Here is an 18459-nt window from a genome sequence, read left to right as displayed (position 1 = left end):
CTTTGCGGGCCCCAGCGGGCTCCGTAACCCCGCCCCCAGGGGCGGGGCTGGTCCGCCAACTCTGCCTTCGGCAGCATGAAGCCTCCACCAAGGCTGCCCGCCCCCGCCCCCCTCCCCGGGCCGCGCTATGGGGGCGACGTGGCCCATGGCGCCGTCTGGAGCGCCCTCGAGAAGCGGCAGCTGCTCCGACTACTGCAGATTCGGGATTTCCTCCAGCAGCTCAAGAACCCTGTGGCCCGGGAAGCCATTCAGAAGGTGCATCCAGGTGGACTAAAGGGTCCAAGGCGTCGGGAAACACAGCCCCCAGCTCCCATCGAGGTGTGGATGGATCTGGCTAAGAAGGTCACAGGCCCACCGGAGGAAGCTCTGACTGTGGCTTTCTCACAGGCGCTCACCATCATGGCCGTGGAGCCCGTCAGCCTCCTGTACTCCAAGGTGTCCAAGCCAACGCAGGCACATGGAAAACTACTGCCCTTTAACACCCCTAGCAGACAAGAGAAACCGAGCCCTGAGGCTGCTGGCCCCACCCCTGAAGCAGCTGCTGGCCGCTCTGCTGAGGGAGACCTCGAAGTGGATTTTGAAAAGATCTACAAGTACCTGTCAACCATCTCCCACAGCTGCCATGCCCCTGCGCTTTCCCCCGCTGAGTCAGCTGTGGTCCTCCACCTGCTCATGTCACATCCTGAGGAGCTGTCTCACCTGCCCTGTGCAGCCCTGGTTGAGCATATGATGGATACATACCTACATCTGATGGCCCCCCAGTCTGCCCCCAGCGGTGGGAACCTGGGACCAGGAGGTGAGGTTTGTGGGACTTGCTCTAGGGAAATATGGTCTCCCAACCCTTTTCATTTTGAGGATGGTTTCTTTTGCTGTGCAGGACAATTTTAGTTTGATGTCGTCCAATTTGTTTATTCTCTCCTATGTTTCCCTTGCCCTTGGTGTTGTATCAGCGAAAATTCTGCTACATGAAATGTCTGATATTTTTGCTGCCTATGTTTTCTTCTTTTAAGGTTTTTATGGTTTCATGACTTACATTTAAGTCTTTTATCCATTTTGAATTTATTCTTGTGTATGATGTAAGTCTAGTTTCATTTTTTTGCATGTATCTGTCCAATTATCCCAACACCATTATTGAAGAGAATGTCTCTTCTCCGTTGTATGTTCTTGCCTCCTTTGTCAAATACTAATTGAGCATAATGGCTTGGGCCCATTTCTGGGTTCGCTGCTCTGTTCCACTGAGCCACACCAGCCGGGCTTTTAATTTCCTTTTTAACATGAGATAACCTTCCACTTACCAAATTCTCACATATTGAAAACCATTCTACTTTAGATGGAAAGGGGGTGGAGCTGGCTCTTCCTATGGAAGAGGGAGATACAACCATCTGGGGTGGGGCCTGAGGGCTTGCATTCATAACAATGGCCAGCAGGTGGCGATGCTCCCTGGAAGTTATGAATGGAAGCAACCAATCACTGTAGCGCTATGACTTGTCACCAAAAGAAACGCCAGCTGTCACATTACATTGAGATTACATTGCGGCTGCTGAAGACATCTTGAAATATTGTTTATCACTCTTTTGAAATGATATCACTCATTAGACCCACTGCTATACCTTATTTACTGTACAATAAGTACAGTATAGTATCTGGTTGAAATTACTGTTAGTGACATGGAAAACTGGCTCACCTAATAAACTGTTAATTTTTTATTACTCTATGTGAATATAATGGCTTTTACTTTTATTTTCTAGGTATTTGTGTTTTTACCAATTATTCTGAGGAGTCTGTGGTAAGGTGGGCTGGGGCCAAGCCTCCTCCTGACTGCCCCCTCGTCACCTCACGCCTTTCATGTGTGGATCTGTGTCCCAGCTGAAGGCTGGCACTTCCATTGGTCTATGGACCACGGCAACTCTTAGAAAGACACCACATGATTCTGAAAAGCAGCCAACATATTGAACTATTGCTTGCGATGACCTCTACCCACCGCTCAAATCCTAGAGGCGGGAGAGGAAGCTGAGATGGCTGGTTTGCCTGGGAAAGCAGCAGAGTGCTGTATAGCGCTCTCCCCAGCCCATTGTCAAGAAGCTGGAGAAAGGCCCAGAAAGGCCCAGATGGATGCTCAGGGCCTTGACCATGGGTATCTTCAGATTGACCACACTTAAAAGCCACCCATCAATGATGAGAGAGAATCATCAATCAGCTGCCTCCTGCACGCCCCCTACTGGGGATGAGCCCACAACTGGGGCATGTGCCCTGACTGGAATCGAACCTGGGAGCCTTCAGTCCTCAGGCCGACGCTCTATCCACTGAGCCACACTGGCTAGGGCCCGGGTTGCTTTTTGCTGGAGTGCATTCGGGGATTTGCCTCCAGAGGTTCTGATGTAGTGCATCAGGCGTGGGCTCAGGAAGCCACTTTCCCAGAAGCCTCTGGGAGGACAGCGGAGAGGTGAGCCCAATGATGGCAGCAGTTGCCTCCAACAGCTTTCTGCCGCCTTGGGGTGGAGGGGTGAGGCCCGTGGAGAAAGGAGAGGTACCAACTCCTGAGGGAAAAGCCCCATTCACGGCCCTCTAATTTCAGTAAAGGCTAAGAAGGTACAAAACCAAATTCTGCCATCCTCCGACCTCCCCCTAGCCTGCCCCACAGCTTCTGGCGCACAGCCTCCAGCCCGGGCAGCTCCTGCACTGGGTGACTACCTCCCACCACTGCCCCGTGATGCTCTCCCCTCTCCTGCCCCCAGGGAACTGCCGTCTTCCTGCAGCAGCACAGGCCTCCTCCCGCAGTCCCTGTCCCCGCTGACCTTGGGTCTTTGGCCTTTCTCTCGCCTTCCACCTGCTGAGCATCTTCCTAACTATTTTTCTCAGAAAAATTATCAATGGAGGGGGAGTCAGTCCATCCTGGAATTTGATGCCGGCAGTTCCTGCCCTCATCTGGCCATGGGGTGGCTCCCTGAGATGTTTCTGCTCCTTGTTCTGAAACTCTCCATGCAGGTTAGTAAAAAACAATCAAGCCCTCAGCTCTAACACCGATGGCGTCTCCTGCTTGTCTCTGTGGCTCAGAGAGCGGCAGCTGGGGGGGCTCTCAGCTAAGGTGGGATGAATCAGGGAGTCAGAGCAGGCGTGGGGATGAGGGCTGGTGAGAGCCGCACCCAGGCTGTCAGGCCCTGGGGAGGGACGCGTGGAGAAGGAGTGAAACTGCTCTAGAGAAGGGGTCAGGGGACAGGTGTCACTCAGGTCCCTCTGCACAGCCCCTTCACCCCCGAGAACATCTAGGACAGGGTCTCCTTTTACACTCGCCTGGGGACCCCTGTCACGCGGGCTGCCCTTTGGTCTCACTGGGTTGTACCCATCTATACGCCTCGCACACCCCACCTCCGTCGCCCGGGCCCGCCAATGCTGGGAGTTGCCCTGGGGCTACAGACCATCCAGGGAGCGGTAGTGACGATCAGCTGGTCGCTCCCCTACCCCACCCACCACAGCGACTCTCCAGGCTCCCAAACAGGCCCACCTGATTCAGTACCAGGGCTCACTTCGGCCCACCTGCATCAGAACGCCTTTCTGACAAGCCGGGGGGCGCCTGAAGCACTGCCCTGAAGGGTGGGGACCAGGTTCCAGGGCTGCCTCCTGTGGGGGCTTCCCAGCTCCGCACCCCGCACCACTGGTCCCGGCTTCACCTGTCCGTTCTCAGAGGTGGCTGTGATGGTCTGCAGCTGTCCCTCAGGCGGGACACTCCTTGGAAGCAGCATTTGTCTTTCATCCCAGTGCCTGGCAGGTAGCGTGTTCCGATCAGGTCTCCCCCTTCAGCCCACTAACCGCAGATGCCCGACAAAGTCTTGGTGGAGGCTTGTGGAGGGGGTGCCCGGAGGCTGTCAGGAAAGCAGCTGTTGTCTTTGTGACTGGTTGGTTGACACAGCGATTCAAGACTCCTCTGCCGAGAGCACCCCAGGAGCCTCATCCAATTCCAGAGTCTGGAGGAGACGCTGAGCCCACAAATGGGACATGCGAGTGAGCAGAAACGGAATTCCCTGTGAAAGTGGCTCCAGTTGGAGATGAATGTGATGGGATTCCGTCTGAGGGCCCACATGTCCCTAGAACAGCCGTTCTCAACCTTCTGGCCCTTTAAATACAGTTCCTCATGTTGTGACCCAACCATAAAATTATTTTCGTTGCTACTTCATAACTGTCATGTTGCTACTGTTATGAATCGTCATGTAAATATCTGATATGCAGGATGGTCTTAGGTGACCCCTGTGAAAGGGTCGTTCGACCGCTGCTGGACGCCAGTCCATCCTTGCTGCTTGACACAGTCGCTGCAGGGAAGAATTATCTGCACAGCGTATGTTTCAAGGGACATGGCGTATATGGCATACTGTTCTTAATATGTTTGCTCCCCTTCTTGGTGCTATGTGTTTTAACCAGGGTCACCTCTCTGATAAAGGTTGTTTCCTTTTTCCCTGAAGTTAGTTAAGGGATTTTATCCCCTCCCTAAGTGCCAGACGGGTAGTTAATCACTGTAACTACGAACAATCACGCTTAAACTACTTAATCTTTACTCCCTGGGATGGAGATAAGAAATGCCCTAACCTTTGAAATAGAAATTGATAGGATTAAAGTCAACTGGTACAAATACAGATGTAACAAGACAATAAACGACGTGCCCTAACAGGTTTGGCTCAGTGGATAGAGCATCAGCCTGGGGACTGAAGGGTCTCAGGTTCGATTCCTGTCAAGGGCAGGTACCTTGGTTGCAGGCACATCCCAGTAGGGTGTGTGCAGGAGGCAGCTGATCGATGTTTCTAACTCTCTATTCCTCTCCCTTCCTCTCTGTAAAAAAAATCAATAAAATATATTTTTTTAAAAAAAGACAATATATGACAGAACCTGGCTAGGTTGCTGATCAACTGAACGCAGCCTCTGTGTCATTCCTTCTTCGCCGACTCTGTCCACACCTTTGGGAACCCCGGACCTGCTGGGGTTGGACCCCAACAGACCGCCAAAGGGGTCGCAACCCACAGGTTGAGAACCACTGCTCTAGAACTACAGGAGCATCACCAGGAAGGTGGGTGATGACCAAATACTAGCCAGGGTGAGACTGGCTGCAAACTCGACTTAAGCTGAGTGACATGCTCTGCTTTCCTCAGACTGAGCCACCCAGTCCCCAATGTCAACCTGGCCTTGCTGACCAGGGCACGTCCTGAATTGTCTGGGAATGAAGTGATGGTGAGCCTACTCTATGCTAGAGGCTGCAGGGCGGGTGGGCAGCCCTGAGGGGGAGCTTGTCAAAGTGGATTTGGCCTGAGGCAGGGAGGCCAGGGGGAGCTGCTGCTGCCCTCCACAGCTGATCCTGATATCTCAGTGGTCCAATTCTGGGTTTATTTGGAAGGTAAAACTGACAGAATTTGCTGACAGACTAGGTTGGGATGTGAGAAGGAGGAATCAGGGATGACACCGAGGCTGTGTTTTGAGGGACAGGAAGAATGGAGTCACCATTCCCTGTGATGGTGGGAGTAGGCTGCTGTGGGAGAGGGGATATGGGCTCTTGCCGCCCTCCAAGACACCATCCCTTTTGCTGAGACCTGAGAATGACCTGTCTCCCTACACACTCTTTATATCCAGACAGTTCATGTTCTTAATTCTGCATCCTGAATGAATACTTAGCAGTGAAGACCTAATTTGAATTGTGGGTGTGGCTAATTTTCCATGGTTTCCTGTTGCCCCTTGGGTAACACTGCTCCCTTCACACAGTCCCCCAGAAACGGAATTGCTGGGTCATCGGGTTGTTCTATTCTTCACACTGTTTTCCGTAGTGGCTGCACCAAGTTGCAGTTCCACCAACAGTACACAGGGGTTTCCTTTTTTCCACATTCTTGTCAATTCATGTTATTTGTTGACTTTTTGATAGTAGCCATTCTGATAGGCATGAGGTGATATCTCATTGTGCTTTTGAAATATATTTTTGCCGAAACCGGTTTGGCTCAATGGATAGATAGAGCGTCGGCTTGCAGACTGAAAGGTCCAGGTTCAATTCCGGTCAAGGGCATGTACCTGGGTTGCGAGCACATCCCCAGTGGGGAGTGTGCAGGAGGCAGCTGATCGATGTTTCTCTCTCATCGATGTTTCAAACTCTCTATCTCTATCACTTCCTCTCTGTGAAAAATCAATAAAATATATTTAAAAAAAATAAAATATATTTTTATTGATTTCAGAGATGAAAGGAGAGATAGTAACATCAATGATGAGAATCATTGATTGGCTGCTTCCTGCACACCCCCTACTGGGGATCGAGCCCGAAACCTGGACATGTGTCCTTGACTGGTATTGAACCCAGGACTCTTCAATCTGTGGCCGATGCTCTATCCACTGAGCCACACCAGTTAGGGCTTAAGCATCTTTTTTATTTTTTTATTGAGCCCACAAGCCAGACATATGCCCTTGACCAGAATCAAACCTGGGACCTTTTAGTTCGCATGCCAACACTCTATCCACTGAGCCAAACCGGCTAGGGCTTGAGCATCTTTTTAGATGTGTTGGCCATCTGTGTGTACTCTTTAGAGGAATGTCTCTTAATTCCTGTGCCCTTCTTTTTATCGCATTGTTTATTTATATTTTTGTTACTGAGTTGTAGGAGTTCCTTATATATGTTGGATATTAATACCTTATGGGCTATTTGCAAGAATCTCCTTCTGTTCAGTAAATTGTCTTTTCATTTTGTTAATGGTTTACTGTGCAGAGGCTTTTTAGTTTGATATATTTCCATTTATTTATTTTTGCTTTTGTTGCTTTTGCCCAAGGAGATATAAAAAAAAGTGTTGTTAAAAGTGATGTCAAAGAGTTTACTTTCTATGTTTGATTTAGGACTTTTATGGTTCCATGTCTTACATTTAAGTATTTAATCCATTTTAAATTTATTTTTGTATATGTTGTAAGAGAATGGTTCATTTTCACTTTTTTCATTTATCTGTCCAGTTTTTCCAGTACCTCTTGTTGAAGAGACTCTCATTTCTCCATTGTACATTCTTGTCTCCTTTGTCATAGATTAATTGACCATGTAAGTGAGAGTTTATTTCTGGGCTCTCTATTGTGTTCCATTGATCTGTGTGTCTGATTTGTGCCTGTGCCATACTGCTATAATTACTATAGCTTTGCAATGTAGTTTAAAACCAGAGAGTGTGACACCTATAAATTTGTTCTTTCTCAAGATTGCTTTGGATATTCTGGGTCTTTTGTGGTTCCACATAAATTTTAAGATTATTTGTTGTGGATAAAGAATTCTTGGTTGGTGGTTTTGTCTTTCCACACTAAATATTTCGCCTCACTCAATTCTTGCTTGCATGGTTTATGACAGGAACTCTGATGTAATTCTTATCTTTATTTCTCCATAGGTAAGATGCTTTCCCTCTGACTTCTTTCAAGATTTTCCTTTTTGTCTTTGGTTTTCTGCAATTTGAATATGATAGGATTAGGTGTAGATTTTTACTTTATTTTATTTTTAAAAATATATATTTTATTGATTTTTTACAGAGAGAAAGAGAGAAGGATAGAGAGCTAGAGACATCTATGAGAGAGAAACATCAATCAGCTGCCTCCTGCACACCCCCTACTGGGTGTGCCCACAACCAAGGTACATGCCCTTGACCAGAATCAAACCTGGGACCCTTCAGTCCACAGGTCAATGCTCTATCCACTGAGCCAAACCAGTTAGGGCTATTTTATTTTTTAAAGATATATTTTTATTATTGACTAGAGGCCCAGTGCACAAAATTTGCACACTCGGGGGGGGGGGGGTGGTGTCCCTCAGGCCAGCCTGCACCCTCTTGCAGTCTGGGAGCCATTGGACATCCTTAACGCTGCGGAGGCAGGAGAGGCTCCTTCCTCTGCCTCTGTGCTCACAGCGGTGAGTTCAGCTCAGGGCTTTTGGCTGAGTGGTGCTCCCCCTGTGGGAGTTCACTGACCACCAGGGAGCAGCTCCTGTATTGAGCATCTGCGCCCTGGTGGTCAGTGTACATCATAAGGACCAGTCATTCTGCCATTCAGTTGATTTGCATATTAACCTTTTATTATATAGGATTTCAGAGAGGAAGGGAGAGGGAGAGATAGGAATATCAAGGACAAGAGAGAATCATTGATGGGCTGCCTTCTGCCCCCCACCTCCCCAACTGGAGATCGAGCCCACAACCTGGGCATGTGCCCCGATTGGGAATCGAACCATGGCCTCCTGTTTCATAGGTCGGTGCTCAACCACGGAGCCATGCGGGCCGGGCCCTAGGTATAGATTTTTAGTCTTTTATCTTATGTGGTGTTCTCTGAGCTTCCTGGATTTGTAGTTTGCTGTTATTAATGTGCATAAAATTTTAGCCATTATTACTTCAAATATTTATTTTGTTCCCTTCTCTTTTTCTCCTCCTTTTGGTATTTTTTTAAAATAACTTTTTTATTTTTCAATTACAATTGACATACAATGTTATATTAGTTTCAGGTGGATAACATAGTGATTTAGACACTTATGTAACTTATGAAGTGATCCCCCAATCAGTCTAGTATCCACCTATGACCATACATAGTTGTTATAATATTTTTCACTGTATTCTCATACATCCCTGACACAGTTTTTATTTGCACATTTTAATCCCTTCACCCTTCACCTTTTTACCTCTGCCCCCACTCCCTCTCCCCTCTGGCAACCATCAAAATGTTCTCAGCATCTATGAGGGTTTGTTTGTTCATTTATTTTTTCTTTAGAATCCACATGCAGGTGAAACCACATGGCATGTCTTTCTCTGTCTGACTTATTTCACTGAGCATAATTCTCCTTTTGGTATTCTTTTTTTTATTAATAAGTTTTATTTCTTGAAGTATTACAAAGAGTATTACATATGTCTCCTCCCCCCCCCCTTGACATTCCCCTGGCCCCCCCTACCCCCTAGTGTCTTGTGTTCATTGGTTATTCTTTTTAAAAAATATATATATTTTATTGATTTTTTACAGAGAAGAAGGGAGAGGGATAGAGAGTTAGAAAAATTGATGAGAGAGATCGACCAGCTGCCTCCTGCACGCCCTCCAGTGGGGACGTGCCCGCAACCAAGGTACATGCCCTTGGCCGGAATGGAACCTGGGACCCTTGAGTCCGCAGGCCAACGCTCTATCCACTGAGCCAAACCGGTTCAGCTATTGGTTATTCTTATATGCATGCATATAAGTCCTTTGGTTGATCTCTTAACACCCCCCCAAACCCTCCCCAGGCTTCCCACTGTAGTTTGACAGTCTGTTCAATGCTGCTCTGCCTCCGCATCTCCCCCTGTTCATCAGTCTATACTGGTCCCCATTATCCGTTTCAACCTCCTGGGGCCGTTTCAAACTCACTGGGGCCGTCCCAACTTCACTGGAGGTGTCCCGGCCTCACTTGGGCCATATCGGCCTCACGAGAGCTGTCCCGACCTCACTGGGGTAACATGAAGTTTGGCACTCTGTCCCCTGCCGGGTGGCTCCCCACCAGACAAAATCTCCAGGCATTCCTGGTGGCTGAACATCCGGCACGCCTGCTCAGACTTCGCCCTCCACCAAGTGCACAGACTGTCCGTCTGCCGACCCCCAGCGTCCCACGTGAGACTGGAACTGGTCAACGTGCTTGTGTGCCTGCTGGTACAGCGGTTCCACATTGCCGGCCCAGCCCGGCCGGCCCGGGCCTCCCCCGAACCCGACTCCGCCCCCCGAGCGCGTCCCTCCTGGATCCGAGGAGCCAAAATCTGCAGCCTGCTGGGTTGGGCTCTGTACTTGGTGCCTCTGCACATCCTAATCAGTCTCAATGCTCTTCTTTCTATGTGAGGAGCCAAAATCTGCAGCCTGCTGGGTTGGGCTCTGTACTTGGTGTCTCTGCACATCCTACTCAGTCTCATTGCTCTTCTTTCTTTCCTTCCAATTGTAGAGCTTCCACTGGGCCAGCTTTCCCATGGTTCCGTATGATAGCTGTTTGTCCTATAGTTGGTAGTTTCGATGTTGTTGTGGGAGGCAGCACGCACAGGTCTATACCTTATGCCGCCATCTTGGTTCTCCTGGTATTCTTATATGCATATGTTATACCTTTTGTATTTGTCCTGCAGTTCTTGAATATTCTGTTCTATTTTTGTTTTCCTTCACTTTTTTCTATTTGTATTTCAGTTTGGGAAGTTTCTATCCCCATAGTCTCAAGCTTAGAGGCTCTTTCCTTCTCAGAGTTTCAATCTCTCTGCTTACATTTATCCATTTTTCTTGCAATGTTATCCACTTTTTCCACAACAATCCTTAGCATATTAATCATTGTTTTTATTTTTATTGATTTCAGAAAGGAAGGGAGAGGGAGATAGAAACATCAATGATGAGAAAGAATCATTGATCAGCTGCCTCCTGCATGCCCCCTACTGGGGATCCTGCAACCCCAGCACGTGCCCTTGACTGGAATCGAACTTCGGACCCTTTAGTCCGCAGGCTGATACTCTATCCACAGAGCCAAACCAGCCAGGGCCTGTCTCTGGTTTTCAAGGCAACCGTTTACCTTGTGACCCCAAATCTCTGATGGACCTAAGGAGAGTCATCGCTTTTAGTTTATCAAGTTCTTTCCTTGTCGTAAGGATGAGAGTGATGCTCCCAGCTCTCTGCATCGCAGAGCAGAAGCCTGAAGTGTCGGCTCCTTTTTTACTGCATCTCGGGGTCCCTCCTAGAAATGCCACAGAAGGACCTAATTCCACATAAACATCCCACTTCCTTGCATTGGCCTTGCTTGGTGTTAATGATCCTGGTTCTTTCTCTTGCCTCTTAGACCTACTGTGAGCACCCTGTTCAGCAAGACGGTGACAACTTGAAAAGTTTACAAAGCAGGTAAGTAAGTACCTGGCCTTACAATGAGGCTTGAGCTCCCAGTTTAGAAGGCAGATGAGAGCTGGGCCCCCACTTACTTGCGTTCACCCTTCTGAAACTAGCTTCAGGCCCCATGAGGACTCCAGTCACCCCCTTACTCTCTCCCCCTCCTCCACCCCTCCCCGCAAGCTGCCCAGCTCACCTACTGCTTCTCTGTTTCCCAGTCCCAGGGTCTCCCAGGTCTCTCGCTGACCAGCGCTTCTGCGAGATCACCCTCCGGGGAAGTTTGGAGACTCCCCCAGGGAGGCAGCGGCAGTGACAGAGACAATGACCTGTTTCTGGACCTTTATCTACAAAATCTCCAAACTGCTGCTGGGAAAGACAGAGACAGTAGAAGCTCCTTGGCCGGATGTAAACTGTGGCAGCCAGTATGCAGGGGTCCGCTGGCTGGAGGAGGAGCCCCCCCCCCAGTCTCAGCACTGTGGGGGCGTTCCTGAGCCTTGGCCCCTGTGGGACGGAGTTCCAGGCCAGGACTTTGGAAGCAGGTGACGCCACAGCACCTGAAGCAGCAGCCAGCCTGCTCTAACCCACTCCACCACACGCAACACAAGCATGCCACCTTCTGGCTGTGTGGAGGCTTCTCCGGGATGGATGCCCAGGAAGGGGATTGCTGGCCCAGGGAGGATGTCGCTAAGTAGGAGAGAGGGGTCCCGCCATTGGCAGTGCCTGGAGCCCCACGTGCCCCGTTCCCTGTGAGCCAGCTTGCTAAGCTTGCCAGGCAGTAGAGAGCAGTGATTCTCGCCATTTTCTCAGTGTGCACGCCTCTGAGCACTAAGGAGTTTGGGCACCTCATGTGCTAGTTGGCTGGTGGGGGTTCCTCTTCTGAGGTGAATGGCTCCCGCTAAGAAAGGAGGCAAGACAGGTTTCCAGAGGGCGCGTTAGGACAGGAGCCAGCCTCAGCGGGGCCTCCTGGGGACCGAGCTGGCCAGTCCCAGGCGGAGGCTTTCTCTCCATCCTGCAGACACCCGCGCTGCTTGTCCTGGGCTCTGTGCTCTGGTCCCGCCCTCCTGAGCACACTTCGGCTTGCATGCAGCTTGGGTATAACCTAGCACCGACGCCAGCCCCTTACTCCATCCTGAATCCTCTGGAAAATGGGCCGAAACCAGCTGTCATGGTGGGAAAGGGCTCTTCAGTGTTACAGTGTCCCTCCTGCATCCCTCACAGTCCCAGGGACACCGACTCAGCCCCCTGAGCCTCATTTTCCTCTCTGTTTGGTTTCAGAGTGGAGAGCAGCCCAGCAATATGCAGGTAACTGGAGGTGGGGCCAAGGAATGATGTGACTTAGGTTGGCTGGACCTTTAAACAGAGGGAGGTGGAGCGATCTGAGATTAGAGGAGGAGTCTGTCCAGAAGCCAAGTATGAGCCTGCACACACAGACACACAAGTCCACTTGCACAGACATAACACCACCCACACGCCTGCGTATGCACATATGCACACATGCATGCTTGCATGCATAGATGTGATTAGCTCACACAGGTATACATTGGTGTACACATACATACCCCCACAAGCATATATCTTTCTTCGTCTTATTAATCCTCACCAGAGGATATTTTTTCCCATTGGTTTTCATTGAGAGTGGAAGGGAGAGGGAGAGACAGAGAGAAACATGATGTGAGAGAGACACCTCGATTGCTAATTGGTTGCCTCCCGCTTCTGCCCTGACCTGGGCCGGGGATCAAGCCTGCAACTGAGGTGTGTGCCCTTGACCGGAATCCAACCCACAACCAACCCTTCAGTGTGTGGGGCCCACACTCTAACCACTGAGCAAACCAGCTAGGGATCTTTCTTGGTTTTACTGGGTCTTTCCATCTGCAGGAGGCTGTTTGCAGGAGCCAATGCAGAGCTGTAAGGAACCTTTCAGATGGTCTGACAGAGGGATCCTTTGGGTTCCCATCCATCAAATGGGTGTGTTCCGGCAGCTATGGTGATGGCAGGGCACTGGACTAGATCATCTCAGAGGTCCCCTGCAGCTTTAAAATCCTAGACTTGTGCCCTAACTGGTTTGGCTCAGTGGATAGAGCGTCGGCCTGGGGACTGAAAGGTCCCAGGTTCGATTCTGGTCAAGGGCATGTACCTTGGTTGCGGGGCACATCCCCAGTAGGGAGTGTGCAGGATGCAGCTGGTGATGTTTCTCTCTCATTGATGTTTCTAACTCTCTATCCCTCTCCCTTCCTCTCTGTAAAAAAATCAGTAAAATATATATTTTAAAAAAATAAAATCCTAAAATTGCTGTAAAACTGAGGCAAACACACACACACACACACACACACACACACACACACACACAACAAGCTCAGAGCTCAGTGATGCTCTCTCTCGGCCACACTGATGGTGAAACAGTGGGACTAGCCCAGCCCTAGGCTCCCTCCCCTGGACCAGGACTTGAGGGCAGTGAGCTCCCCATCCCCAGGAGCCTGCCTTGTTCCTGTCTCTCCTCTCCAAGGCACCGGCACCAGGCACCTGTATAGAATTCAGGAACCTTCCAGGTCAGGAAAGAAATAGGGTTCCTCTTATCACATTCAAATGCCCCGGGTGCCTGCAGGCCACTTCAGTCTCCGAGTGTTTGGGGTGACGGTGGGGGTGAATATTCTACCAATTGCTCCAAAAATAGAGGTTGGCCAGTTGGGAGGAGACAGGTAGGGCCTGGCACCCTGCGGGGCCCTGACGCAGAGCCTCTGCGCAGTGAACGTGACCCTGGATTCGGCCTCAGCACACCCCAGCCTGGAGGTCTCCCAGGACGACAGGAGCGTGTCCTCCCGCTGGGCGGCCTTGTTCCCGGCGGTGCCGGGAGACCCACAGCGGTTCACCGAGCAGATGTGCGTGCTGAGCCACCAGTGCTTCCGGACCGGCCTCCACTACTGGGAGGTGGACATGTGCCAGCGCAGCCGCTGGTTCCTGGGCGCCTGCCTGGAGGCGGTGGCGCGCGCCGGGCCGGCGCGCCTGAGCCCGGCCGCGGGCTACTGGGTGATGGTGCTGTGGAACGGCTGCGAGTACTTCGTGCTGGAACCGCTCGCCGGGCGCTGTCCCTGCACGTGCTGCCCCAGCGAGTTGGCATCTTCATGGACTGCGAGGCCGGGAAGCTGGCCTTTTTCAACGTGTCCGACGGCTCCCACATCTTCACCTTCACCGACACCTTCTCGGGGCGCTCTGTGCGTACTTCAGGCCCAGAGCCCCGACGGCAGCACACGCCCCGATCCGCTCACCATCTGCCCGTTGCCCCTTCGAGGAACACCCGTCCCTGAAGAGGAGGACGGTGACACCTGGGCACAGCCTTAGGAGCCCTCGGCGCCCCTCATGTACCCTTGGTGAGGCGCGCGCTCGCCGGGGTGGAGGACTAGCCGCCAAAATGCCAGCAAAGGCGACAGACAGACAGACAGCACAGCACAGCGGAAGGGAAACAGACAGGGACTTGGCCTGCGTAGATGTGTCTGTGTGTTTATAATTTTCTTCTTTTAAAAAATAGGCAATTCCCAAGCTTGTCTGTGTGTATCATAGGATTGAGAACATATTAATGTTGCCAGGAGCCACTGTGCTCACTGCACAATGGGGGAGGAAAGGGGGGAGGGGGGAGAAGGGAGACATATGATTGCATTAAAGATATCCATTAACTTACATATTTGTATACGGCGTATTTATTTTCTAGTTGATAAGGAATGAATTCATCTAGGGCTCATATCCCAGTTTTAAATGTCAATTCCCACTAACATGAACTTGGGAAATGGCTGATTTCCGGGCTGGGACTGAGAAAGCACTGCCCCGACCTGCAGGGCACGCTTCGTGGGTACACCACACCAAATCCTGCAAAGGAATGAGAGGATAGGAGACGCGAAGAAATGGAGGCAAGACTAAGTTCTGATCAAGAGGATTGAGAACATATTGATGTTGACAGGAGCCACAGTGCTCACTGCGCAAAGGGGGAGGAAAGGGGGGAGGGAGGAGAAGGGAGGAATGTCGCAGCTTATCAGCGGAGATGTAGCTTGCTTTGTGCTTAGGGTGAGGGTATGTTATCTTTTAACTCAATGAATTCATCTAGGGCTCATATCCCAGTTTTAAATGTCAATTCCCACTAACATGAACTTGGGAAATGGCTGATTTATAATGGCTCCCAACAAAGCACAAGGCAGATCTTGACCATTTTGTGCCTTCAAGTGTAAACGTGCTCAAAAACTGATGGGACACAGCCAGGAACACAGGAGCGAGGTGAAGAGGCACCGCTGGCCATGGCGGGACGATTTGAACTTTAAAGAGAATCTTTTTTAAAATATATTTTTATTTATTTCAAAGAGCAACAGAGAGGAAGAAACATCAATGATGAAAGAGAATCATTGATCGGCTGCCTCCTGCACACCCCCTACTGGGGATCAAGCCCAAACCCAGGCATATGCCCTTGACCGGAATCGAACCCGGGACCTTTCAGTCCACAGGCCAACGCTCTATCCACTGAGCCAAACTGGCTAGGGCTTAAAGAGAATCTTGGCAAGAATGAATTGTGACAAGAATTGCTCAACACGGGGCTGAGCAAATAAATGTCGTGAAGTCTGCTGAGCAGCAGGTTTCTCAGAGAAAGAAAACAAACACAAAATACAGAGAGGGGCAAGGAGAGAGCGAAAGAATGCCTCTGAACTCATGGTTTTCACAGTGTGCAGGTGGACGGAACACGTGTGTGATGGGGCGGAGGGGTGTGTGTATGAGCATGGTATTGTTCCTGGCTCTGCTTTGAGGACTTAGGAACAGTAACATCCAGGACCAATGAGCACACACATCTGGCACCATAACTTGTTGTTTTTTAGCCTTTTCCAGTAAAAGAACAAGGCTCCTTGGAGAAATGATGGGCTCTGGGTCTGGGAAAACAGACAGGTGTGACATTGAGATTTATTATACATCCTATATAATAAAGAGCTAATATGCTAATTAGAACGGATAGCGGAATGACCTTCCAGAGAGACCAGTGGGCGGGGGGGCAGGGCCATGAGGCAACCTGGGCCGAGAGGCATGGGGGGTGGGGTGCGAGGGCCTACTCTTGCATGAATTTCGTGCATTGGGCCTCTAGTTTATATATAGTTTTTTACCCAGGTTCTGGTACAGAGGTCCTAAAACCCTTGGAATGTCCTCAGTGATAAGAGAAATAAGGGTGTCTTTTGAAGTCTCTAACAAGCCCCTCTCAGATACTCCAGAGCTCATTTTAGTCAAGGCGATGACTTTTGGAAAGCTGTGAGGATCTGGTCTAGCTGCCTGGGGAACCACCTAGTCATTACAGAGTTGTAATTTGGCCCCACCCCCATCCCAGCCTCACGGAGGGGCTGGAGATTGAGCTCTATTGCCAGTGGCCAATGATTTAATCGATCATGGGAATGAAATAAAGCCGCCAGAAAAATCCAAAAGGACTGGGTTCCAGAGCTTCCGGATTGGTGAACACCTGGGGATTCAGAGAGAGTGGCACTCAGAGCATGGCAACCCTGTACCCCTTTCCACACACCTTGCCTTTGCATCTTTTTCTTCTGGCTCTTCCTGAATCATATAATCCTAGTAAACCTGGAATCTAGTAAGTAAACTGTTTTTCCTGAGTTCTGTAATTCACTCTAATAAATTAATCGAACCCACGTAGGGTGTTGTGGGAACCTCTCACTTACAGCTGGCTGGTCAGAAACACAGGTAACGACCCGGACTTGCAATTGGTGTGTGAAGTAGGGGGCAGCTAGACCCAAGGAGAGATATCACTTGAGGGATATTAGGCAGGAAAGATAGCTCTAGGGCATGAGGGGAAAGGGAGAGAAAAGGGAGTTTATCTCATCCACTAAACAAAGAAGTCAGCCACCTTAGTACTTGCCAAACAAGATGACCAGATGTCTGTACAAACATTCCAGAATAAGCCACAACAATGGAGAAGGGGACTTTGAAACCTACAGGGGGAAGGGTATAAAACCTCTTGAACCCTCACTGGGCACACACTCAGACTAGCTGAGTTGTCCACTTATGCTTTATGTCAAGTGTATTCTTTTTTAAAAAAATATTTTTTTATTGATTTCAGGGATGAAGGGGGAGAGAGAGGATAGAAACATCAATGAGGAGGCCCTAACCGGTTTGGCTCAGTGGATAGAGCATCGGACTGTGGACTCAAGGGTCCCAGGTTAGATTCCGGACTGGTTCTCGGTGCGTCCTCCTCCCTTACGGCTCTCACCACCTGTTGTGCCGATGTGGCGCTGCTCTGCAAAGCCTGTAAGGACTTAAGCAAACTTCCAGTAGACGGCTGGGCAATTTCTTCCTCCCCCAACCTGGACACCAATGGCAGCGGTTGCCCAAACATTATCTCAAAAAGGAGTTAGCCCTTAGATGTATGGGGTGCACCTAGCTCTGAGGAGAGCAAAAGGAAGGAGACTTACCCAGTTTTCACCAGTCTCTAATTTTAACTTAGTTAATGTTTCCTTTAAGATCCAATTTATCCTCTCTACCTGTCCAGAACTCTGTGGTCTATAAACACAATGCAATTTTCAAGTAACTCTTAGGGCCTTAACTATGGATTGTAACTTTGGCGATAAATGCCAGGCCATCGTCGGACCCCATGTATAGTGGCAGGCTAAACCGGGGGACAATTTCAGTGAGGAGTTTTCTAACTACTACCTGTGCTGTCTCTGCCTTGGTTGGGTATGCCTCAGGCCAGCCAGAGAAGGTATCAATGAAAACCAGCAGGTACTTATACCCTCCTTGTCCTCCTGGTATCTCGGTGAAGTCCACTTCCCAGTGTTCTCCGCGGTTCTGACCTCAGAATCGCTGTCCCGGTGCGGCCACAACAGGGGGCCCTTGATTCACCCGGGCACACACTTGGCACCTTCTAGCCAACTCTTGAGATATTTTCTGGAGCCCTGGGATGTAAAATTCTCTTCCCAGTAGTTCTGATAGCTTCATTCCCCCAGGTGGGTGCTCTGGTGGGTCTGGGAAGCGATGGTCCGCCCCAGGGCTTCTGGCATTATAGGCCTCCCATTTGGCAGAATTAGCCATCCAGCCTCTCCTTCCCGGGCCCTTAGTTTCTCAGCTAGCCTCTGCTCCTCTGGCAGGTGAGTAGGCTTCTCTGGGAGCCTTCGTGCTGGCAGGGCTATGAGAACTTCTAGTGGCCCTACTGGTCTTTTAGTCAATTCCTTGGCCCCTATATGGCTGCCAGGTGGTTAAGTATCTCAGGAGCTTTTTCCTTTCCTCCTGAGGTCAGGAGACTTCTTTAAGGTAGCTCCTGTGTCCTCCTGTAAGTGCAGTGTGAGGAGATATATCTCTGTAGTCCCTGGGTAGGTCTGGCAGGGCCAGTGCCGGGGCGCTTACCAGGGCTTCTTAGATCTCCCCTGGCTCCTCCTTATGTGCCCCCCGCTACCGGGTACCTTCCTCTATGAAGCTGCTCCCGTCGTCCGTGTAGAGGGTCTCATCCGGATTCTGCAGGGCTGGTCCACAAGGTCCTCACGGAGGGAAGTGAGGGTAGTCAGTGTCTCCTCGCAGTCAGGCAAAGAGGCCTCTGCCTTCTTGTCAGGGAGGAGTGTGGCAGGGTTCAAGGCAGCTGTTTTCAGGAAGCTGAAATGTTTACTCTTT

The 18459-nt window shown here is 50.2% G+C and overlaps 1 protein-coding gene across 1 annotated transcript; it reads left to right on the top strand.

The window, feature by feature from the left end:
- The first annotated feature begins 75 nt into the window (after positions 1-75).
- LOC102417586 (snRNA-activating protein complex subunit 2-like) lies at positions 76-11143 on the top strand. Its single transcript, XM_014449317.1, has 4 exons — positions 76-830; positions 9501-9633; positions 10787-10845; positions 11065-11143. Exons 1-4 carry the CDS (start codon positions 76-78, stop codon positions 11141-11143), a joined length of 1026 nt encoding a protein of 341 aa, XP_014304803.1.
- The last annotated feature ends 7316 nt before the right edge of the window (positions 11144-18459 follow it).

This window comes from Myotis lucifugus, unplaced genomic scaffold, assembly GCF_000147115.1.
Source record: "Myotis lucifugus unplaced genomic scaffold, Myoluc2.0 scaffold_1116, whole genome shotgun sequence".
NCBI classification, from domain to species: domain Eukaryota; kingdom Metazoa; phylum Chordata; class Mammalia; order Chiroptera; family Vespertilionidae; genus Myotis; species Myotis lucifugus.
This window is presented reverse-complemented; position numbering and strand designations above follow the sequence as displayed.

Coding starts and splice junctions, on each gene's coding strand:
- LOC102417586 (XM_014449317.1), top strand. CDS start 76: ATGAAGCCTCCACCAAGGCTGCCCGCCCCCGCCCCCCTCCCCGGGCCG. Junction 831..9,500: donor ACTTGCTCTAGGGAAATATG/GTCTCCCAACCC, acceptor CAAAATCTCCAG/GCATTCCTGGTGGCTGAACA. Junction 9,634..10,786: donor ACGTGCTTGTGTGCCTGCTG/GTACAGCGGTTC, acceptor CTTGCCTCTTAG/ACCTACTGTGAGCACCCTGT.